Genomic DNA, 26,144 nt, shown 5'->3' on the forward strand with positions numbered 1-26,144 from the left:
ACTACTGACGGACGGATGCCTATAATAATAATAATAATAATAATAATAATACATATACACATATATATGTATCATAGATTTGCATTTGTTTTTATTATTATTTCCCCATTTTAATACACAAATTTTGCCATAAACACAACACCATATTTCTGCAAAAAATGCATTAAGTTGAACTTTTAGCTTGTCTCTTTGAATAGTTTGCTTGTAATTCCTTGAAATGTGACTTGTCTCCTCGACGCCCCTTTGAGGAAGATGCAGGCTTGTTTCTGGCTCATGTCTGCTTTTGTAAAGAAATATATATTAAAAAAGCTCGTATTTTATGTATGTATGTATATATATGTATGTATGCTGTCTTTATTGAGTGTGCGTATGTTGAGTGTCAAATGTGATCACTTGCTGATGTGTGTATGTCAGAGAGGAGGGATGAAGTCTCTGGTGGATTATCTCTGCAGCTTTGGTCTGGAAAAGAAACATGGGCTTAATGATGTACATATACACATTTGCAATGTTGTGTGTATGGTGCACATTCAGACAGGGACATCATTTGACGTAAATCCAAGGAAAATGGGAATAGGATTGAACATCTTACATTGAACATTTTTGTTGTTGTTGAAAGTTAAAGGAGCTGTTTGCAGCTTGCTCAAAGTTCAATTTTGTTAAGCCAAAAACGAGAACAAGAACAGAACATATGTATTTTTAAATATTTTTCACATTAAAAAATGCTTATCGGCCCGAGAAAATTGTCTGCTGTTCAGGCTTGTTACTCACTCAAGAGAAACAACTAACAATTTGCAGTCATGCTGTTATGATAGCTAAACCGCTATCATTAGCTAACAACACACAAAGATATATCGATATATTTTTAAACAAGATATGAATTAAGAAAATATCGGAATATCGATATAATTTATTTCACGTTAAAATGACCAAACACCGCTTATTTGTTGTGTTCCTACTAAACCCCTCCCCTTCCTCCTTCCAAAGTGTGCTTGCACGTATAAGAACATCCATGATTGGTTGGTTGTTTACTATGATGAGTCACGATTGGTTAGGGACAGGACAATCAGAGGCAAGATAGGGCGGGTCATGGAACCAGGAAGGGAAATCACAACGTCCCTGCCTGCAAATGTATTTATTTATCTGAGTTTGATACATCTGTATTATTTGCACAACAATGTATTTATTTTACGTAGAAATTTTATGGCGATGAATGACTTGGCTGAGGGGGAGCATGTAGATGGAGAACAGGATGGGACCCAGTATTGAGCCCTGGGGAACCCCACAGGTGAGGTTGACACAGCGGGAGGAATGGTTTGCTATGTTCACAGAGAAGGTTCTGTTGTTGAGGTATGACGTAAACCAGGACAGGGCTGTGTTAGTGATGCCGACCCCATGTTGGAGGCGGTCCAGGAGATCAGTATGGTCTATAGCAGTGGTTCTCAACCTTTTTTCAGTGATGTACCCCCTGTGAACATTTTTTTAATTCAAGTACCCCCTAATCAGAGCAAAGCATTTTTGGTTGAAAAAAAGAGATAAAGAAGTAAAATATAGCACTATGTCATCAGTTTCTGATTTATTAAATTGTATAACAGTGCAAAATATTGCTCATTTGTTGTGGTCTTTCTTGAACTATTTGGAAAAAAAGATATAAAAATAACTAAAAACGTGTTGAAAAATAAACAAGTGATTCAATTATAAATAAAGATTTCTACACATAGAAGTAATCATCAACTAAAGTGCCCTCCTTGGGGATTGTAATAGAGATCCATCTGGATTCATGAACTTAATTCTAAACATTTCTTCACAAAAAAATAAATCTTTAACATCAATATGTATGGAACATGTCCACAAAAAATGTAGCTGTCAACACTGACTATTGCATTGTTGCATTTCTTTTCACAGTTCTTTTTGACAGACATTTACAAAAAATCTCACGTACCCCTAGGCATACCTTCAAGTACCCCCAGGGGTGCGTACCCCCATTTGAGAACCACTGGTCTATAGTATCGAACGCTGCACTGAGGTCCAGGAGAACCAGTGCAGCACATTTCCCAGAGTCAGTGATGAGGAGAAGGTCGTTTAATACCTTCAAGAGGGCGGACTCAGTGCTGTGGCCGGCCCTAAATCCGGACTGAAATGTTTCCAGTATGTTGTTGTGTTGGAGATAGGGCTGCAGCTGACTGAGGACGGCCTTTTCTAACAGTTTAGGCAGAAATGGTAATTTTGAGATGGGTCTGTAGTTGCTGGGGTGAGTGGGATCTAGGTTGGCTTTCTTAAGAAGGGGTTGGACTACTGCTTCTTTTAGGCATGATGGGACTATACCTGTGGCCAGGGAACAGTTGATGATGGACAGGATGTGGGGACCTACTGCATCAAAAACCTCCTTAAGGAGGAGGGCAGGGACGGGGTCTTGAGGGGATGTGGCTGGTCTCAAGGCGGCGGCCATCTTAGAGAGGCATGAAAGGGAGATGGGGCTGAACATGGAGAAAGTGGATGAGCAACTCAGAGTAAGAGCTACGTCCCGGGTGGGAGGTGGGATGTTACTTCTGATGGTGTTTACTTTATCTGAGAAAAACAACAGAAACTCTTCACACTTTGTTATAAAGTGTTGAGAAGCCTGTAAACTAAAAGCGCTAAAAAGGAAGACAAGGTACTATGAAAATTGATACAAAAAGACTTGACCGAAAAATTTAGCAAAAGAAAATCACTCTCACCGAGGGAACAAAGAAATCAATAAATAAAGCGAGACAATACTTATCAAACTTGGTTCAAGGCTGTGGACTAGGCTGTGGACTAGGCTGGAGGTACGTAGCGAGACGATATACTCTGGCAACAAGACAGGGGAAGACGATGACTATATACACATGAGGGAGGGTGACACAGGTGGGCACAATCAGGCAATCAGGAGAGACATCAGACCAGTGACACAGAAGGAAGGGCAAGTGGCCTGAAACGAGAGGAGGATTCGAATTTTCAAAATAAAACAGGAAGTTTGCCAGACAACCCCAAAACAGGACTTCCCTCACCACGGTGTAACAATGCCTATGTGTCAAAGTCAAGGCCCGCCGGCCAGATCCGGCCCACGAATGAATTATATATGGCCCCCGGGATGATATTTGATTAGTATTAGAACCGGCCCGCAGGCCACAGCCCCATGCTGCTGTTTTGCACGCACCAATACTCCATCAGTGTTGGCACTAGGAATTTTCAAAATTATCAAATCATAAAAATGGGGTCCCACAGTAAATTTGTGGGGTGCCACTTTTTGTAACCATTTTGAAAACAAATGATAAATGTATGCATTAGGGTTGTACGGTATACCGGTATTAGTTTAGTACCGCGATACTAATGAATCATGTTCGGTACTATACTGCCTCTGAAAAGTACCGGTGAAGTTATAACACTGAAACGCCCTCAGGAAGAGGTGCTTTAAGACATGGCTAGATAGCTAGCGGCTAACGTCCATCCGCCGTCGGCAGTGTTTTAGCTACTTCTAAATCACTAATCCTGGTCTCCATGACGACAAATAAAGTAAGTTTCTTACAAGTATCATCCCTGCAGGACGAGGAATAGCTAAACATGCTTCACTACACACCGTAGCTCACTTCACAATGTAAACAAACGCCATTGGTGGATCTACACCTAACATCCACTGTAATGATAGCAAGTACCAGTCAATACTACTATGATTACGTCGATATTTTTGGCATCACAACATCTTCTTTCATTTAAAAAAAAAAAAAAATATTATGTTTGTAAAGTCAGGAAATATGTTCCTGGATACATGAGGACTTTGAATATGACCAATGTATGATCCTGTAACGACTTGGTATCGGATTGATACCCAAATTTGTGGTATCATCCAAAACTAATGTAAAGAATCAAACAACAGAAGAATAAGTGATTATTACATTTGAACAGAAGTGTAGATAGAACATGTTAAAAGAGAAAGTAAGCAGATATTAACAGTAAATGAACAAGTACATTGATAATTAATTTTCTACCGCTTGTCCTTAATAATTTTGGCAAATGATAGAATGGAAAATGACACAATATGTTACTGCATATGTCAGCAGACTAATTAGGAGCCTTTGTTTGTTTACTTACTACTAAAAGACAAGTTGTCTTGTATGTTCACTATTTTATTTTAGGACAAACTTGCAATAAAAAACATGCACCCTATGATTTTTTTGTTAAAATAAAGCCAATAATAAAATTTTTGTGGTCCCTTTATTTAGAAAAGTACCGAAAAGTATCAAAATAATTTTGGTACCGTTACCAAATTATTGGTAACGGGACAACACTAGTATGTATTATCCTGTTATATCTCACATTCTATATTGTGTTTTTGGAAAAAAGGTTGTCATAAACGTTACTTAATTCATTAAAAAAAATAATACAGAAGAAAACACATTTTTATGAATATGTAAATGTATTCCGTTGTAAACATTCATTCACTTTCTTCTTTCCTTTATGGATCTAAACTTTACCGCTGCCGGCATTTTTTTTCTATATTTTTATTGTAATATTTTCAGAAATTGTTTGTTCTATTTTCGGCCAAAGTAAGACAAAGAAAACAATCTGAAGTTGTCATTATTTTTTTGTTTCAATGCCATGATTTTAATAGTCCAGTGCACAGATTTTCCTCCATGCGGCCCCTGAGCTCAAATGAGTTGGACACCCCAGCATAAATGCATTAACTTTGACATCTCTAAATATGACACTTTTTCTAGTAGTATTTTATTTGGAGCTTCACCCCCATTAAAATGTTTCCAACACAGAAGGTGACCAGAACGCCATTTGTTTACACCCGAATGGAATGCTTACGTGGGGGATTCTGACTATTTTGCACTATGCTAACAAGTGGAAATTGCTGTTTTGCATCAAAACTCTTGTTTTTCTCACTACGATGGAGCGAAACCATCCTTGCCCAGGCACGCCCTTCTCGTTTTGGAGTATAAATATTTGGGGTTTTGGCACCAGCCGCTAGACTAGATCTGACCAAACTAAGTCTATGAGCATGAACTGATGAAGCCTACTTGGATGAGAGGCGAAACGTCTTCTCAGACAAACCAAACAGTCCAGTTGCAATCGATTGAACGCCCTCAGATACAAAATATATGATAAACAGTGCCTTGATTAAAAAATAAAAAAACATACTATATCAATTCAATCTCTGCAGGACTCCCCCTACTGTTGAAAAATATGAATTTATTTAATATTATTTTATTTATTTATTTAATATTTATTTATTTAAGTGTTCAATCTAAAAACATATCTAAGCAAGAATAAATATTTGGTAGGTCCTGTATATTAGACTTATAAACCAGGGGTCGGGAACCTTTTTGGCTGAGAGAGCCATGAAAGCCAAATATTTTAAAATGTATTTCCGTGAGAGCCATATAATATTCTTTAACTCTGAATACAACTAAGTGCGTGCATTTTTAAGTAAGACCAACATTTTTAGGGTATAATAAGTCTCTTTTTCTTTTTAATAACATTGTTATTCTGAAGGTAACCAATAATAAATCAAATACTTCTTACCATTAATGCTGCATGGTTTTGCTGATGGCTTTGTAGTCTGGTTGATACGTGGTTATTTTTAACACTGTGATGACCAGCGGAATTATTCATTACTTATCGTGTTAAGCAATGTCAGCTAGGATTTATCTGAGAGCCAGATGCAGTCATCAAAAGAGCCACATCTGGCTCTAGAGCCATAGGTTCCCTACCCCTGTTATAAACTATACTGGACTGTCAACCTTTATGATTAAGGGAAACATAAACATATATTTGAAGAAAGGGCATAATAAACATTTTCAAGCTTTTAAGCACAATAAATATTGATTTTTTCTTAAATTTCAAAGAAAATAAATGACAAGTGAGGGTTAACCAACAAGGGTTGTTTGATGTAGATGTTCTTTTTTTTAATGATTGTACGTAATAACATACAATTTCAAAACTAGTACAATACATGTCACATTTACACATGTACTGTGAAGATACAAAATAATAAAGCGGTGAAAAAAGGAACATTAAAACTTGAATCATAAACTTTTAAAGTTTTGATAGCTTTTTTGTGTCCAGTTTGCTCAGCAGATGAAAATATCCATCCCTTTCAATATTGTATTCTTTGTGTTCTCTATGACTAATTGCATTTGTGGATAGATAGTTAATACATTAGTTAAGAATATATTTCACATTATTATCATTGTCTCTAACATACACTAACTATATTGCCAAAAGTATATGGCCACCCATCCAAATGATGAGAATCAGGTGTCCCAATCACTTGGCCCGGTGTATAAAATCAAGCACTCAGGCATGGAGACTGTTTCTACAAACATTTGTGAATGAATGGGTCACTCAGTGATTTCCAGCGTGGAACTGTCATAGGATGCCACCTGTGCAACAAATCCAGTCGTGAAATTTCCTTGCTCCTAAATATTCCAAAGTCAACTTTATTATAAGAAAAGTAAAGAGTTTGGGAACAACAGCAAGTCAGCCACCAAGTGTTAGGCCACGTAAACTGACAGAGAGGGGTCAGCGGATGCTGAAGTGCATAGTGCAAAGACTTTTTGCACAGTCAGTTGCTACAAAGCTCCAAACTTCATGTGACCTTCCCATTAGCCCACGTACAGTACGCAGAGAGCTTCATGGAATGGGTTTCCATGGCCGATCAGATGCATCTAAGCCATACATCACCAAGTCCAATGCAAAGCATGGGATGCAGTGGTGTAAAGCACGTTGCCACTGGACTCTAGAGCAGTGGAGACGCCTTCTCTGGACTGATGAGTCACACTTTTCCATCTGGCAATCTGATGGACTAGTCTGGGTTTGGAGGTTGCCAGGAGAACGCTACATCTCGGACTGTATTGTGCCAAATGTGAAATTTGGTGGAGGAGGAATTATGGTGTGCGGTTGGTTTTTCAGCAGTTGGGCTTAGCCCCTTAGGTCCAGTGAAAGGAACTTTGAATGCTCCAGGATACCAAAACATTTTGGACAATTCCATGGGATGGCACTTCAAGTTCATATGTGAGTAAAGGCAGGTGGCCAAATACTTTTGGCAATATAGTGTACCTAAATACAATTGGTGTTTACTTAGTTGAGCCATTGCTTTTTTATTTAAAAAAAAAAAGGTGATTTAATGATTCAAAACCATAAGAGGAGTGAATGTATGCATTAAAAACTATGTGGCAAATAGAATCGGTTACAAAAAACACATGGAAAAATATAGATACATTGTTTTTACATTTTCTTGGCAAAAATATATGAATATATATAAAGCACATATATATGAATACATATAAAGTATATATACATATATATTTTTTCACTTTGAGTGAAGATATGTGCAAAAAAACTAAAAAAAAAAAACCTGTCGAACCAAAAAAAAAAAAATTCTGATCTGTTAAGCTTTTTCAGTTTCCAAACATCCTCTGGCTGCACCCCTGGGACACCACCTGCTGCTTTGAAACTGGACCCATAAAAACATATTCTATATTCTCACCCTGTTTTCCACACAAAAATAATTTGCATGTTGAATAAATATTGTGAAAATGTACTATAGATGTGCAAAAAGGTAGAAGGAATGAAAAATGTGCATCTCTTAGAAACAAGGTGACCATCTGTTGTTGGACCAACCATGCTTGACACCGCTGTTTTGCATTTGGACTGAGAGAGTTGAGATGACTGACAGAAAGAAAAAAAAAGATTCTCGGTTTGACTTTAGGTAAAACCAAGAATCACCTAACATTTGTGAGGGCAGAGGTCACCACATGAGGTTATTATTTTAGTTGTAGTTCCTGCATAAATGTTTTCAATTGCACTAACTCAATCACGTCTTTACGGATCCCATGTTGGAACAGAAAAGGATATTCTGACGTCCCCACAAAGTCGGAAACATTCAATTGTCTCAAAGAAGAAAATGCCGTCTGATATAATTTATCCTGGATTTATCGTAATCATCAGTTAAGTACACAGTAATACATTATTGCTTAATTTATATCAGTTTATTTCTCCTGCATTTATCACTTATTTAATTTCAGCTGCAACAGGCGTCTCTAACTCATTTTATGAGTATTCACTTCAGAATCATGTTTTAGTCACATGACAACATTTTTTAACTACTTCTACCTGAGATATGGTAGGCCTTAAGTCATATTAATTTTAAAATTGCATGTACAAGTTGTATATTTTCAAAGTCTTGAGTCCCCCAGGAAATGGTTATTCCGCTTGCTTACAGGAAGTTATTCTTTGTTTTGACCAATGTGTTTTTTGGGCTGTCATTTTTGTGTTTGTGTATAACAACATTTTATGCAATAATGTAATACATTTTCAACTCATCATGTAATAACACCACATTTTTAATAATATAACGCATTTTGTAATAAACCTTGAAACATTTCGTAATATATTTGTTAAATATGGTATAAGTTATTACAAAGTGATTCATGATAATCTGCATATTTACATGATTATTGCAATATTTTTTGACCAAAAATGCCAAAAAAAATATGCTAAAAGTTTTGGAATGTGATTCTGGGAGTGAACGTGTTTCTTCTTGAATGTACCTTTTTTTTAATGAAAGTTTTTAGAGAGAATAAATATACATATACACATTTTTGTGGAAGTGTACGTGATTTATTTTTTTCACCCTGAGTGTGAAAGAGTTTTATTGTCAAGACTGCATTTTTTTTACTCCTGTGGTATATTTTAATGTCTTAAACAATTTTTTTAACCAAGTACCACATCAGAAAAAACTTGGCTCTCCAAGTACCACCATTATGGCCAACAATAAAATACAGGAGCGTAGTAGGCCTAAATATACATTAAAAACAACAAAGAGGTTTACTTTAACAGGCATATTTGCTTATTTTGGCCATTGTAACATCAAGGACAGTTTGAACAGTAACACTGTGTTTGAATATAGGAAAATGAAACAAAACTAACGTTGTCCATCGATGTCAGATTGCGTGGCTGATAGACGAACATATGCAGGTAATACAAGATAAGATAATTCATTATCTAAGACAGCGCTTGTTTCAAGATTTTTTTTTCACAGGAAATAGTGTATAAATACAGTATGTGTAAAAAAAAAAATGATGCTAATAGTGCTGTAATGTGATCTTAGGACTGAAAGTGGTTTGTTTTTTTAAATACATCTATAAATAGACTTGATAAAGAAAAATAAAAAAACATATCTTCGTTGAACCTGTGAAAAACTTAAAAAATGAAATACATCCATCCATTTCTTTTTTTTACTTCTTTTCCCTCTCAATTGTAATACTTAAAATAAAACTGAACACAAAAATCCAAGGATATTATAATAAGAAAAGAAGTACATTAAATATATATATATATATGTTTGTGGGAGCAAACATACATTTTTGTTTTATCTTAGGAGTGATTACAGTCCTATTTTTTTTACTCGAGTGGGGATATCTAATATTGTAGAATAATACAGATAGTGACAGGTATTAATTTTATTCATAAGCACAAATCTAAGCAGTCACTGTACCAACAATGAAACTATTGCAATAACAGTATCAATAAAAAAGATCAAAAGTAAACATGATTGTAAAATGTATTGCAGCTTACGTAATGAGCGGCCATCTTGCAGCACACCTGTAGTGCCACTATATGCAAAGTGACCCTCCCACCATGCAGCGTGCTATAAAAGCTGCACACATTCCATCCCATCAGAACAACTTGAGTACCAACCATGTTCCGTGTAGTTGTGCTGCTGTTGCTGGCTGCAGGTTCCTGTGAGTGTCACTGAGGCACACATGACCATAGATCCGTTACATCCCATATCTAATAACTTTTCCTCCGCAGGTGTCGAGTGTGAAGAGTTGACCCAGCCACCGTCTGTCACTCTGCAGTCTGGTCAGAGGCTGAGCATCGACTGTCGGGTGTCTTATTCTGTGGATAGCTACTCCACAGCGTGGGTCAGACATCCTGCTGGGAAAGGACTGGAGTGGATTGGGAGAGCGTATACTGGCAGCTCTGACTACAAGGACTCACTGAAGAACCAGTTCAGTATTAATGTGAACCCCTCCAGCAACACAGTGACTCTAAATGGACAGAATATGCAGCCTGGAGACACGGCTGTGTATTACTGTGCCAGAGAACCACAACAACACAAAGCATCAGCAGACTAGAACAAAAACCACAACACTGTGCAGCGTGACAAACATGTTCTAGTCACTTGTTAAATGGAGTCCAGTCCCAGGGGTCTCAAAGCAGAGTCGAGGCAGAGTCTGCGTGAGAAAAAGAACTGTATTCACTTTAAAAAATCACGTTTTAACCACGTGACTAAATGTGTTAACTACTTCTACCTGACCTATGGTAGGTTTGAAGTTATCAGGAATGTAAAACTGCACGTTCGCAGCTTCCAAGTCTAAGTCCGTGGTTCTCACCCGGAAAAGGGTGGAGTGACAATTTCAGGTTGGCGACGAGATCCTGCCCCAAGTGGAGGAGTTCAAGTACCTTGTGTCTTGTTCACGAGTGAGGGAAGAGTGGATTGTGAGATGGACAGGCTGGTCGGCGTCTGCAGGAAGGCAAAACTCTCAATTTACCGGTTGATCTACGTTCCCATCCTTACCTATGGTCATGAGCTTTGGGTTATGACCGAAAGGACAAGACCACGGGTACAAGCGGCCGAAAAAAGAGTTTCCTCAGTCGGGTGGCGGGGCTCTCCTTTAGAGAGAGGGTGAGAAGCTCTGTCATTCAGGAGGAGCTCAGACTAAAGCCACTGCTCCTCCACATCGAGAGGAGCCAGGTGAGGTGGTTCGGTCATCAGCTCAGGTTGCCCCCGGAAGTCTTCCTGGGGAGGTGTTTAGGGCGGTAGAAGGCCACGGGGAAGACCTTGGACACCGTGGAGAGACTAGACCTCCCATTTGGCCTGGGAACGCCACAAGATCCACCAGGACGAGCTGAAAGAAGTTGCTGGGGAGAGGGAGGTCTGGACTTGTCTGCTTAGGCTGCTGCCCCCGCGACCTGACTTTGGATAAGCGGACAAAGATGAATGAATGGATAAAATTATATGTACAAATGTTATATTTTCACTGTTGAGTTCCCAGGAAATGGTCATACCGCTTGCTTACAGGAAGTTGCTCTTTGTGTCGCCCAATGTGTTAATTGAGCTTTCATTTTTGTGTTTGCACTGTGTAGCAACACATTATTTAATGGGACGGCGTGGCGAAGCTGGTAGAGTGGCCGTGCCAGCAATCGGAGAGTTGCTCGCTACTGGGGTTCAATCCCCACCTTCTACCATCCTAGTCACGTCCGTTGTGTCCTTGGGCAAGACACTTCACCCTTGCTCCTGATGGCTGCTGGTTAGCGCCTTGCATGGCAGCTCCCGCCATCAGTGTGTGAATGTGTGTGTGAATGGGTGAATGTGGAAATAGTGTCAAAGCGCTTTGAGTACCTTGAAGGTAGAAAAGCGCTATACTAGTATAACCCATTTATCATTTATTTATCATTATGTAATAACAGTGCATTATGTAACAATGTAATACATTTTCACCTCATGTAATAACGCCACATTTTGTAATAAACGTTGACACTTTTTGTAATATTAGTCTGCTTTGATATACATGATTAATAATTGATGATTATGATGATTATTACGATATGTGTTGTGACTATTCATGAGTTGATTTATTATTTTAGACAGCACTTGTTTTTCTTTTATTTAACTTAATTTTTTATCTGCAATTTAGAGGGAAAAATATACACTAACTTGATTATAAATAAATAAATAACATATCTTAGTTGAACTTGTGCAAATCTTAAAAGAAAAAATACATGCATTTTTACTGCTTGTCCCTCTCAATTGTAATACTATTTTTAGAAAATAAAAAACTTAAGGATAATAACATTAATATAACAACAATAATATTAAGAATGATAAATAAAAAAATTAGAATATGTTTGTGTGAGTGAACATAAATTATTTCCCCCTGGGAGTGAAAGTTTTTTGCTGTTACTGTCCTCATTTTTGGAGATATTTAATATCCTAGCATAATACAAATAGTGATAGGTATTAATTTTATTCATAAGCACAAATCTAAGCAAAGTCACTGTACCAACAATGAAACTATTGCAATAACAGTATCAATAAAAAAGATCAATAGTAAACATGATTGTAAATGATATTGCAGCTTACGTAATGAGCGGCCATCTTGCAGCACACCTGTAGTGCCACTATATGCAAAGTGACCCTCCCACCATGCAGCGTGCTATAAAAGCTGCACACATTCCATCCCATCAGAACAACTTGAGTACCAACCATGTTCCGTGTAGTTGTGCTGCTGTTGCTGGCTGCAGGTTCCTGTGAGTGTCACTGAGGCACACATGACCATAGATCCGTTACATCCCATATCTAATAACTTTTCCTCCGCAGGTGTCGAGTGTGAAGAGTTGACCCAGCCACCGTCTGTCACTCTGCAGTCTGGTCAGAGTCTGAGGATCGACTGTCGGGTGTCTTATTCTGTGGGTGGCTATGGCTACTCTGGCTACTCCACAGCGTGGGTCAGACATCCTGCTGGGAAAGGACTGGAGTGGATTGGGATGGCGTCTCCTAGCTTTTCTTACTACAAGGACTCACTGAAGAACCAGTTCAGTATTAATGTGAACCCCTCCAGCAACACAGTGACTCTAAATGGACAGAATATGCAGCCTGGAGACACGGCTGTGTATTACTGTGCCAGAGAACCACAACAACACAAAGCATCAGCAGACTAGAACAAAAACCACAACACTGTGCAGCGTGACAAACATGTTCTAGTCACTTGTTAAATGGAATCCAAAGAACTGTATTCACTTCTATATCACATTTTTACGACGTGCCTAAATTTGTTAGCGACTTCTTTTTTTTTTTTTTTTTTTCTTTTTTTTTTTTTTTTATAATGTCCTGCACAGCTTCTCGGGCAAATCATATAGCAGATGTAGATGCCCATATCGGCTGTTCAGATTTACTTTACAAAAGAGAAGTGTAGGATACTTCTCTTGTTGCCTTACTTGTATTTTGACTTTATTAAATGTATTTATATTATCATTTGGTGCAGCCGGAGGGGATAGAAAGAGAGAAAAAGGAAGACAGAGGGGGAATTGTGGGGACAAGAGGGGGATTAGACAGAGAGACAAAAACAACAACAGCAAACACAACAACAACAACAACAACAACAACAGAGCAACATCAGCAAATACGACATGTACAAATATGATGGTAAAAGCAATAGCAAATAAGCAGTTAGCGAAAATTTTAAAAAAAAATACAAAAATGACAATGAGCATTATTACACTAAAAATGGAGCAATATGAATACCAATAGAAATAGTGCTATTGATAATAAACAATACCAGTACTTTACCTTTATTATCAACAATACAATTGTTCAAATGCAACAATACATATACGTAATGATAACTTGAGATACGAAAGAATGCAGAAAAATGGAGGGGAAGAAAGAGAAGCAACCTACATTAACCTTGTAGATTGTTATAATAACAATAGGTTAAGCTTTGTCAGTGTGCCATGTGTTATACCCAGTTTACCCTAGGGCAACAACGTTAATATATGTTTGATGAAACGTGATTATGTGCATGAGTGTATGTGTGCATATGTACCTGTACATGTACAGTATGTGTAAATGTGTGCTTGTACAGTGAATGTATATGTACAGTATGTGTATATGTGTGTACAGCGAATGTATATGTACAGTATGTGTATACAGTATGTGTGTTTGAACAGTGAATGTATATGTACAGTATGTGTATATGTGTGTTTGTACAGTGAATGTATATGTACAGTATATGTATGTGTGTGTTTGTACAGTGAATGTATGTGTAGTATGTGTATGTGTGTGTTTGTACAGTGAGTGTATATGTACAGTATGTGTATATGTATGTTTTTACAGTGAATGTATATGTACAGTATGTGTATACAGTATGTTTGTATAATGAATGTGCGTGTGGATGTACGAACTTTGAGTGTGTAAATATGTACTGTATTTATTTGTATATGTATGTGGGAGCGTAGGTACCTATGTATGTCTGTATGTATGTGTGTGAGTATATGTGAATTTGCATGTACAATACATTTGACTCCCAGTGTGTGCGGGAGCCAGAGTACGGCCCCAGCCTCCCCGAGAACCCATCCCACAAACAGTAGGTGTGGTGCCCAGGGAACCAGGGGCCACCGCCCCCACGCAGCCAAGCCGGACAGCGACAGGAACCCCAGAGCCTGGCCCACCGTGCCGCCCACAAGGGCCAGCAGCAGGCCGCAGACAGACGCACCCGGCAGAGGACAAGGCACGAGAAAAACAGGGGGCAGCCAGACCCTAAGCCAGCGAGAGACCACACCCCACACGGACAGAAAGGCGGGACGCCCCGCCCGAGGGGCCCGGAGACCCCCCGCAACTGGACGGGAAGACCGCCCCCGCCCCACCGGCAACAGGGCCCCCACGAGCCCCCCCCCCCCCCCCCCCCACCCCCGGAGAGCGCGGCGAGGCCAGCCCACGGCCACCCCACCCAAGCCGGCCGCCACAGGACCACCCAGCACGGGGCCACAGGAACCACCCACCCCACCCGCAGGGACCCCAACGATGGAGATGGAACGACCAGCAACCACCCCGCCGAGCCCCCCCCCCTGAGGTAGGGGAATAAATAAATAAAATAAATAAATACATAATAATAATAATAATAATATTAATAAAATATATTTAAAAAAATTAAAAAAAAGGAAAACAATAAATAAATAATTAAATCTATTTATAAAAAAAAAGAAAAATAAATAAATAAATAAAATAATTAAAAGAAGATCACAGACATGCTGACACACAAGGTCGCTACCCCAACAACTGGCCGACTCGCAGCACCTCAGAATACCCTGCAGCACCAAGCCACCACAGTAGACGCAGGGACCAGACCCAGCAGGCCCCAACCAAGACAGGCACCCGGAAGGGATGGACGGCGGGACCCAGGAGCTCCAGACACGCAGTCCGGATGCAGTAGCCTGAGGCACCGGCCCCCACCCGACAGGCAGGCCCAGAACGTACCCCCAGAAATATACATACATATATATATACATACACATAAACATACACATGTACACATACACACACATACACATGCATACACATACACATATATATACATACATACATACATACATACATACACACACACACATACACATACATATACACAGTTTGTCAGCCCCGACAACCACCACGCGCGCGCGCTGCCACCAGTCACAACATCAGCCACCCCCCTGCACCAGACCCAGCAGCCACGGGCGCCCACACCACAAACAAACGGCAGCAGAAACAGCAGCCACAACACCCACAGACAGCCAGCACCACCCAATCAAATCAAAGCGATCAAAAAAAAAAAAAACCACGACCGGCAACCACACGCCAACAGGATCACAGATACCAGCCAGCGCCAGCCCGCCAGCAAGCCCAAACGCCAACACGCAAACAAGAGACACCAACACCCCCCCACCCCCACCAAAAGACCCCACCACCCCAACCCAAACCAGCACAAACACACCACCGCCCAAACAACCGAGACACAGTATCCAGACCAGACACGGGTGCCGCGCCGCCACCACATCAAGTCGCCAACAGAGACCCCACAGCGCAAGGTCGGGCCACACGGGCACGGACCCCACCCAACAGGAAGCGAGACCCGCGCGACGCCACACACAAATAAATAATAAGATTAAACAAAAATAACAATAATTTAAAAAAAATAAAATAAATAAAATGAAATACAAATTAAATTAAAAATAACAAATACAAATAATTAAATAAAATAAAGTAAGTAAATAATACAAATTATTTAAAAATAAAATAAAATAAAAAAAAATAAATAAATATATATATATACATATATATATATATATATATAAATATATATATATATATATATATATATATATATATATATATATATATATATATATATATATATATATATATATATATATACATACACATACACATACATATACACATATACACACATACACACACATATATATATATATATATATATATATATATATATATATATATATATATATATATATATATATATATATATATATATATATATATATATATATATATATATATATATATATATATATATATACATACACATACATACACACACATACACACATATATATACACATAAAAAAAATAAAAAAAAATAAATTAATAAAAGCCTGGCAGGCCACCAGAACGCAGTCCCCGGAATCCGCGCCGGCCGACGAGGCAATGAGGGGTGCGCCGAACCCAACCCCCCCACATGCATGTGTACAAGGCCCCCAGAGTGTCTACTGTGTAGTTAAAATTAGGAGGTCAGCCATTACAGCCGACCTCCAGTCCCTATTGATGCGTGTACTGTAGCGTGAGTGAGATATGTATGCTTGTGGGAACTAATAATGCGATTAAAATTGGGGGACATCAAGGTCTTGGTGGGTCCCAACCAAGCCGAGCCCTCCAAATCCTAAGTGTCTAATATGCAGCTAAGATTGAGGGATGGACGAGCAGGGGACAAGACAGGAGGACCGGAGCCCCATAGGAGGCATCCTCAACCCCCCGCCATGCCTCCCCGCAGGACAATTCCCCAAAGTCCTATATTTGTGTGACTGTGTGTGCTATAAGTAGGAGGAGTAGAGGGCCCGGACATCCCCCCCAGTCCATGCGGCCGACAACCAGGAACTACGGCCAGGAAACCGCCCCCCCCCCCCACGGCCCGTGACCCACACCAGACCACTTTTGCGTGACGTCACGCGAGCCCACCCCCCGCCAAACAAAGCCAGCCCCCGCCCGCCCCAACCCAACCCCGCAGAGCCCATACCAGCAACCAAACGCAGAAAAACTGCACAGCCCCATGCCCAATGCAAACACCGCATCCCGGCCATCCACACAGCAACGTACCCATACGAGTTCCGGCCAGGGGATGGCGCCCCCCAACTGGGGAGGAAGTCAATGCACCCCGTCCGCACGCCAGCCCCCAAACCAGCCGGCAAGCCAACGCCAGCCAGCCCCCACAACCCCACAAGCGCACAGATACCAGCCACAGTCCCCCAACCACTCCAACCCAACACAGCGACGCCAACCGCCGGCAGTACCACAGCAACCATCACCACCATCGCCCGTCCGCAGTACAAACACCTGCGGCCGCCGAAACCTGAAACAAAAAAAAGCGACCTACCCCGTAAACCACAACAACGCACACCCCCAGCTACCACAGAGGCCACCAACCCACCTACCCCAACTCATCCACATACAGGCCAATCGATCCACCGCACATCCACACCCATACACACATCTACACATAAATACACACATACAAACACACGTACATACACACATACACATATACATACATATATGTATATACACATACATACACATACACACATGCATGCATATACACATACACACACACACACACATATATACACCTACATACATATACATATGCACACATATACACACACATACATACACCAAAACAAAACAAAACAAAAACAAAAACAAAAAATATAAAAAATAAAAATAAAAATAAAAATAATAATAATAATAATAATAAATAAAATAAAATAAACCCTTTAAATAAAATAAAATAAAAATAAACATGAGGCCTGGTTGCCAACAGTGTCCAGCGCCACCAAACCCCGCAGCCACACCCGCACGTCCAGGCCCCCCCCGCCCACCACCCACCAGGCACCCCATCCGGCAAAAAGCCATAAGGGCCCAGCCCCGCACCCACAGCCGGCATGCCATGACATCTCTGCAGGCCTGGTGCCGCGATCAGCAATGCACACCGGGGCAGCGACACACACACATGTACCTACATACATACACACAGATTCCACCATACATACATACAAACGTACACACACACACACACACACACACGCACCTATATATACATATATATAATTTAACAGAATAAATAAAATGTATTAAATAGATAATTTAAAAAATATATATATATAAGTATATATATAAATAAAATAAATAAATAAATAAGGGCGGAGTAAAACACAGGAGGGAGACCCCGCAGGGCAGTCGGGCAGCACCGCCGGGGCCCCAACAAGGGAGGAAAGCAGCCCCCCCAACCCGGCACCAGGCGGGCCCGCACAGCCGCGGCGTAGGGCGACCCCGGGCAGACCCCGCCCCGCGCCCCAGGGGAAGGAGGAAGCCCACGGACACCCGAAGCCAGAGGGGCACGAGCCGACCCCCGCCCGACAGCGGCAAGGCCCCGGCCCCACGGGCGCCACCCCCCGCCCAACCACCCACGAGAGGGGAAGCCCCCCACCCAACCCAAGGCGGCCACCCCCAACAGCTCCACCCGCACCCCAACCCCCGCCCAGGCACCCCCATCCACCCCCAGCCCCCAGACCACTCACGGATCGGCCTGCCAGGCCGGCACCAGGGAACACACCCCAGGCCCACCCGACCCCGCGGCACACGGCCCCCCCGGCACCCACGACCCCCCACCCACGGAGCAAGACCCCCGGGACAGAGCCCCAGCCCCGGCCCCCATGGGAATCAGGTCAGGAAATCAATTAGCGGTGCCCAAAGAGATCTGAATTCTGTCAGTTGTTGTTTTGATTCAGCAGACATTCTTTCCATAACTACATAATCTAATAAAATGTTTTTGTAAAGGTTTATACATCAACTATTTTTTGATTTCCAATTCATGAGAATAGTTTTCTTGGCGATGCCTATTGCATTTATAAGGAGGTATGTTTTGTTTATATCAAAGTCAGTTGCGGAGAGATCACCCAACAGGCAGAGTGCGGGGGAGATGGGAATAGGAATCTCTAACGCTAATGATAGGTTCTCGCACACTCCAAGCCAAAAGTTACTCACAGGAGCACAGGACCACATTGAGTGTAAGTAGTTATCTACCTTATTATCTGAGCAGTGTACACAAATGTTAGAGTCGGCTAAACCCATTTTATACATTCTTAGACCGGTGTAATGTATTCTGTAAAGTATTTTGAGCTTTGTTAGCGACTTCTACCTGAGCTATGGTAGGCCTGAGGTTAATATATGCCTGCTTAGGCTGCTGCCCCCGCGACCTGACTTTGGATAAGTGGATGAAGGAAATGGCCCGATAAACGTTTGCTTGCTTACATGAAGTTGCTCTTTGTGTTGCCCAATATTTGTTTGTTGTGCTGCAATGTTTGTGTTTACAATGTTATTTCAATGTAATTTCAGAAAGCTGAGGACCGGGGGCCCTGACTTGTCCCTTCACTTTTAGTCTTATTTTGTATATTACAGAGAACCACTGTCCTCTGCAGTAGACATTTGATTTTTGTCTATTTATTTTGTCAGATTTACAGGAGCGCTCCGCTGTTTTTAAGGACATTCTCAGAAAAAAGCTAGTCAAAGATCATTTCTATGACAGCAAATTAGTGTTGGAAAGAATCTGCAAAAATGTGAGTTACTCACACCTTTTTTTTAACTACACTCGTGGTCCACCAGTTGAATCATCCAAATGATGAAAAAGAGAGGACCTATAGAGGTGCCTTAAGGAACGACTCAGTTATGTAAATCACAAGTTTGGACACCTGTGTTGTATGTTTGCTAGCAAGGTTAAAATGTCAATGCAAGGATCTGTCAATGTGTTTTAAAGTGGCCCAAGTTCCTCTATACCAGTGGTTCTCAACCTTTTTTCAGTGATGTACCCCCTGTGAAATGTATTTTAATTCAAGTACCCCCTAATCAGAGCAAAGCATTTTTGGTTGAAAAAAAGAGATAAAGAAGTAAAATACAGCACTTTGTCATCAGTTTCTGATTTATTAAATTGTATAACAGTGCAAAATATTGCTCATTTGTAGTGGTCTTTCTTGAACTATTTGGAAAAAAAGATAGGTTTTTATTTATATTTATAAAGGATTTTTGAATTGTTGCTATTTTTAGAATATTTTTAAAAATTCTCACGTACCCCTTGGCATACCTTCAAGTACCCCCAGGGGTACGCGTACCCCCATTTGAGAACCACTGCTTTATACAACAGGAGCACTCTACTGTTTTTAGGAATTTGCTGGACAATTTTAATTTTTCTCCCAAATGTTGAACTAAACTCGGGGGCCGGTATGGTGTTATTGAAGTTGATTGGAAAGTTGAATAGAACTGAATTACAGTATATTAAAGAAGTCCACATCACACTTCTGCCAAACATGTTTTATCATCTGTGGTGTTTCACAGTTTGTCTTTCAAAAGAGTGCTTTAAACGCCCTACACCTCGGACGCTAGAAGTTGCAGGTCAAACCACTGTTCATTTAAGCTGAAGAGATTTGGTTACACTTAAATGTTTACATCAGTGACGTGCGGTGAGGTTCATGGCTGGTGAGGCACTGACTTCATCACAGTCAGATTTACAAACATATGAAACCTAAAGAGTATCTTATTCACCATTTGATTGGCAGCAGTTAACGGGTTATGTTTAAAAGCTCATACCAGCATTCTTCCCTGCTTGGCACTCAGCATCAAGGGTTGGAATTGGGGGTTAAATCACCAAAAATGATTCCCGGGTGCGGCGCCGTTGCTGCCCACTGCTCCCCACTGCTCCCCTCACCTCCCAGGGGGTGATCAAGGAGATGGGTCAAATGCAGAAGACAAATCTCACCACACCTAGTGTGTGTGTGACAATCATTGGTACTTTAACTTAACTTTACACATACAAACTGTAGCACACAAAAAAGTACATGTAATAAAAAAAACTTTATTATGGTCTTACCTTTACTTATAAATGAAGTCCATGCGCTGCTCTTTCTGAACAAAAGCATCAATAACTTGTTAATAGAAGTCTTCCTTATCTTTCTTCAGTTTTAAAAGTCTCTCTGTCTCGATGGAGATCTTCCTTTAATTATTACCTCCTGCTTCGATTGAAAGTCCAGTTTAGAAAACTGTTTTATTTTAGATATGTAATCCTCCATGTTAAAAGTCCAGGTGAGAGGAAAAAATAATCGATCGCTAACTGTTGCTGCTTGTTGTCACTTCTTCTGCAGCCGAGTAGTCGCAAAAATGATCCCTGGGATCACTAGCGCCCTCTACCGCCATGAGGCGGGATTACTGCGAGCCTCAGCCAGTGCGTCTTCGCAGCCGTTTCATGATTGCTCAGCACAAGAAATACGTTAACACACATACACTTGTTGACAAAATACACTGTACATTATATACCGCAGCTAACTAAACTATGGAAATGTATAATATAATTCATATAGCAATACGGTCTCACTGCACAGCAGGCCAGCAGTTAGCCGAGTCATTGCGCAATCCATGGTGAGGCTCAACTGGCTGCTGATCACCGCAAGTCTCTTCTAAGTATTTGAACGGCAAATATGAAAATTCAGCGACTTTGAATAAAAATAATCTAAAACTGGTGAAGTTAAATGGAAAATAAATGTATAGTATAATCATTGGATACATATAACAATTTAATTATTTCTTTTTCTTTTTACATTTGTTTTCTCTCCATGATGGCACGTGAGGCCCCGCCTCACCTGCCTCCCCTGACTGCACGTCACTGGTTTACATTAATACTGGATTTGAATTATTTCTATATTAGACAACAGCAAAAATCGTTGGTAAATCTACTGCAAATTCAACTTACAGATATTTTGGTTGCACTTTTGATATTACTGAAAATGAGAGCAGAAAAGGTTTACTCTTGTTAATTCAACCAAAAGTGATGGGGGCACCTAAATAAGAAGTGAATGCATTGGCCATTAATTGTAGTTTACTGGCTTGTCTGTATCCATAATTCATTTATATCTAATTCCCTTACAAGAAATAACAAGAATATAGGAAACTTTATTTATTTCACAGTCACACTGCTTGAATTTTTGGCTAAAAACGTTGGCTTAAAGTTACCCTTAATCGTACCGGCAATTATTAATTGAATCCAATCGTTGTAAAACGAATCATTACTCCCCTGATAAAATTAGTTTTTGTAATTGAGTTTATTATTAACACATCTTTGGACGTTGACAATAAAGTGAACCGCATGAAAATCTGTCGAAATTGGGCAAGTTGTGATTTATTTTCTTTATTTTTTGAAATACACAATACATTGAACATAAAACAAGAAACCAATGTGTACAAGAGGAAAAATGTGTGTGTAAACTGACAAAAAGAAAAAAAAAAGATATGAAATATAATAATGTATTTTCATTATACTGTGTACATGCATAGACACTTTTATAGACACTTAATGTCAGGCTGTTCTCCACCAGTGCTGACGTGTCTAGGGTGTTCCGTCAACCTTTGCGTCGCAATTGGTACATTATAAAGGTTTGTTTTATGACGTGTTTATTGTTAGTTATTGTGTATTATTCCCCGCACAGTAAATAAGTAGTTAGTGGGATTGTAAGTTTAGACAGCATGTTGTGTAGTCAAGTACAATTGAGATAGCAAAGGTCTTAAATACAAACCCCGTTTCCATATGAGTTGGGAAATTGTGTTAGATGTAAATATAAACAGAATACAATGATTTGCAAATCCTTTTCAACCCATATTCAGTTGAATGCACTACAAAGACAAGATATTTGATGTTCAAACTCATAAACTTTATTTTTTTTTGGCAAACAATAATTAACTTAGAATTTCATGGCTGCAACATGTGCCAAAGTAGTTGGGAAAGGGCATGTTCACCACTGTGTTACATGGCCTTTCCTTTTAACAACACTCAGTAAACATTTGGGAACTGAGGAGACACATTTTTGAAGCTTCTCAGGTTTAATTCTTTCCCATTCTTGCTTGATGTACAGCTTAAGTTGTTCAACAGTCCGGGGGTCTCCCTTGTGCTATTTTAGGCTTCATAATGCGCCACACATTTTCAATGGGAGACAGGTCTGGACTACAGGCAGGCCAGTCTAGTACCCGCACTCTTTTACTATGAAGCCACGTCGATGTAACACGTGGCTTGGCATTGTCTTGCTGAAATAAGCAGGGGCGTCCATGGTAATGTTGCTTGGATGGCAACATATGTTGCTCCAAAACCTTTATGTACTTTTCAGCATTAATGGCGCCTTCACAGATGTGTAAGTTACCCATGTCTTGGGCACTAATACACCCCCATACCATCACAGATGCTGGCTTTTCAACTTTGCGCCAATAACAATCCGGATGGTTCTTTTCCTCTTTGGTCCGGAGGACACAACGTCCACAGTTTCCAAAAAAAATTTGAAATGTGGACTCGTCAGACCACAGAACACTTTTCCACTTTGTATCAGTCCATCTTAGATGAACTCAGGCCCAGCGAAGCCGACAGCGTTTCTGGGTGTTGTTGATAAACGGTTTTCGCCTTGCATAGGAGAGTTTTAACTTGCACTTACAGATGTAGCGACCAACTGTAGTTACTGACAGTGGGTTTCTGAAGTGTTCCTGAGCCCATGTGGGGATATCCTTTACACATTGATGTCGCTTGTTGATGCAGTACAGCCTGAGGGATGGAAGGTCACGGGCTTAGCTGCTTACGTGCAGTGATTTCTCCAGATTCTCTGAACCCTTTGATGATATTACGGAGCGTAGATGGTGAAATCCCTAAATTCCTTGCAACAGCTGGTTGAGAAAGGTTTTTCTTAAACTGTTCAACAATTTGCTCACGCATTTGTTGACAAAGTGGTGACCCTCGCCCCATCCTTGTTTGTGAATGACTGAGCATTTCATGGAATCTACTTTTATACCCAATCATGGCACCCACCTGTTCCCAATTAGCCTGTTCACCTGTGGGATGTTCCAAATAAGTGTTTGATGAGCATTCCTCAACTTTATCAGTATTTATTGCCACCTTTCCCAACTTCTTTGTCACGTGTTGCTGGCATCAAATTCTAAAGTTAATGATTATTTGCAAAAAAAAAATGTTTATCAGTTTGAACATCAAATATGTTGTCTTTGTAGCATATTCAACTGAATATGTGTTGAAAAGGATTTGCAAATCATTGTATTCCGTTTATATTTACATCTAACACAATTTCCCAACTCATATGGAAACGGGGTTTGTAGAAGATTGAGTGCACAATTTTCACATTATTGTCGCGTGTGATCTTTATTATTAGTTAGTGGTTGCTGGGACATGAATCAGCGAATAGGCTGCAATGCAAATTTTTCATGTGGGCAAGATATTCATTCTGTAATTATATTGATTTTTGTAATCACAGCTGAGGACACATCTTCTGAACACTCTCACCCATCTCTCAAGTCTTAGGAAGTAGTAATGCTTAAGTCCGGGTCAGTAAAGTCAAAGTCCAAGTCGAGTTGCAAGTCTTGGATATTTTCAAGTTGAGTCAGAAGTCATCAAAATTGTGACTCAAGTCCACAACTCTGATCACAATAGAGCAAAACCATTCAAGCACCCCTGCCGTGTTGCCTGTGCTATTGTTTTGTGACAAATGTACGCACTTTTATCAAACTCCAAAGTTTGACCCCAAAAGGCAAACTGACTTGAAATTTCTCATGCAGTTCAATGTGCTCTACAGTGGGAAAAAAAACTGCAACTTTATGGTGTGAAGCCAAATTGCCACAAAATGTGTTACAAATCTCCACGAGATGGACAAGGACATTTCTGTAAAATCTGACCAAGATTGGTTGAACAAACATGAAAAGCATTAAGCATAACGTCTTTGATGAGGCACTGGTGTGACTTATTAACTTATTGCCCATAAGTCAGTGACTATTGATTATACAACTTTGAGGATATCTGTGTTAGATGTATGGGCAACACAAATATTATTCACAGTCACCTGATGGGGTGTTTTAATGATTTAATGTCAATGTATATATTATACAGTGACATTAGTTTCACTAACCTTAACAGATACAATTGTTGAGAGACACAATGTTTAACCCAGGGATTCTCAAACTGTGGTACGTGTACCACTTGTGGTACGCCAAAGAATCACTTAAATAAAGTACAGTGTTATATTTTACTATATTCAAAAACAGTTTTACTGTTCAAACTGTGTGTAATGTTAAGTCAGGCCAAAATGATTGAATATACTTGTTAAATAAAACCCCTGGCTTGTTTTTAATGAATACTTAGCCCTACCACGCTAATTTATTTTAATAATTATAGTGGTACTTTGAGAGCCAAGTTTTTTCTGATGTGGTACTTGGTTAAAAAAGTAGGAGAACCACTAGTTTAACCAATAAAACAACCTGTACAGGCAATGTTTTAGTCAAGTGTTTACATTTCCGACTGCCATACAAGAGTAAAGACAATTTAACCAATGCAAAAAAAAGTTCTACATGAAACTGAAATGAAGTAAAACAACTTACTGCTTTGACTGTTCTCTCTGGACTTCTCCTTGATGACAGTTTGACATTTAAGACTTTGGTCAATGTTTTAGTCATTCTTTGAATCTGAATTGTTGCTCTTTGCCTTTGTAGGTATTGCTGCTTCTGTTTGAAAATATACAGTATGCATCATATTTGTATTAAATATTATTACAATTGCTATATATATATATATATATATATATATATATATATATATATATATATATATATATATATATATATATATATATATATATATATATATATATATATATATATAAAAACCTTACAGGCTTAGATGTTTCTACTGTTTGCTGTTCCAAAGTGTCAAAAAAAAATATTTTGTACACATATACCCTGTCAAAAATAATATTTAGTATTTTCCAAGTCTTTGTTAAATATAAATATTTCCTACCTTTGTTTTTGTGTCCAAAAAAAAATCCTCTGCTACATGCTGGACTGGGGAGGTTTTTGTATGGGCATGTGTCACTGTGGTTATGATATATGGGGTGGGGTGGCACAGTGTTACACACCATAACAAAAACCTTTCATTATTCAAGCGGTGTGCACGCCCTCTGATGCACATTGTTAGCTCTAAAAGGTTGATACATATTTCCCCAACTAAATCATAGTCAATTAAATGACTGCATACATTTTTAGCTCAATTAAAAACAAGTTTATTTTATACAAAACATTAACACTGTAAACATTAGACTTGAAACCATTAATACCTTTGCTAAGTTGTGAACTAAAACACACGTGTAGTTGTTTAGTTTGTATCACATGGCTGGAAATAAGATGTGTTAAAGATATGCATTTT

General features: G+C 39.7%; 1 long non-coding RNA gene and 1 gene segment (V, D, J or C); one reads left to right on the forward strand and one right to left on the reverse strand.

Annotated features, from left to right (window-relative positions):
• Window positions 1–36: 36 nt before the first annotated feature.
• LOC133640721 (uncharacterized) lies at window positions 37–25,683 on the reverse strand. Its single transcript, XR_009824196.1, has 3 exons — window positions 25,615–25,683; window positions 25,325–25,447; window positions 37–459 (listed from the first exon to the last, which is right to left on the reverse strand). It is a non-coding gene; the product is annotated as an uncharacterized LOC133640721 (long non-coding RNA).
• Window positions 9,725–26,144, forward strand: part of LOC133640578 (immunoglobulin mu heavy chain-like) — a 42,876-nt gene continuing 26,456 nt past the window's right edge. The window contains 2 exon segments of the C gene segment in view: window positions 9,725–9,767; window positions 9,838–10,143. Of these exon segments, the coding sequence occupies window positions 9,725–9,767; window positions 9,838–10,143 (349 nt within the window).

The sequence above is a fragment of the Entelurus aequoreus genome, linkage group LG23 (assembly GCF_033978785.1).
Source record: "Entelurus aequoreus isolate RoL-2023_Sb linkage group LG23, RoL_Eaeq_v1.1, whole genome shotgun sequence".
Lineage (NCBI taxonomy): Eukaryota > Metazoa > Chordata > Actinopteri > Syngnathiformes > Syngnathidae > Entelurus > Entelurus aequoreus.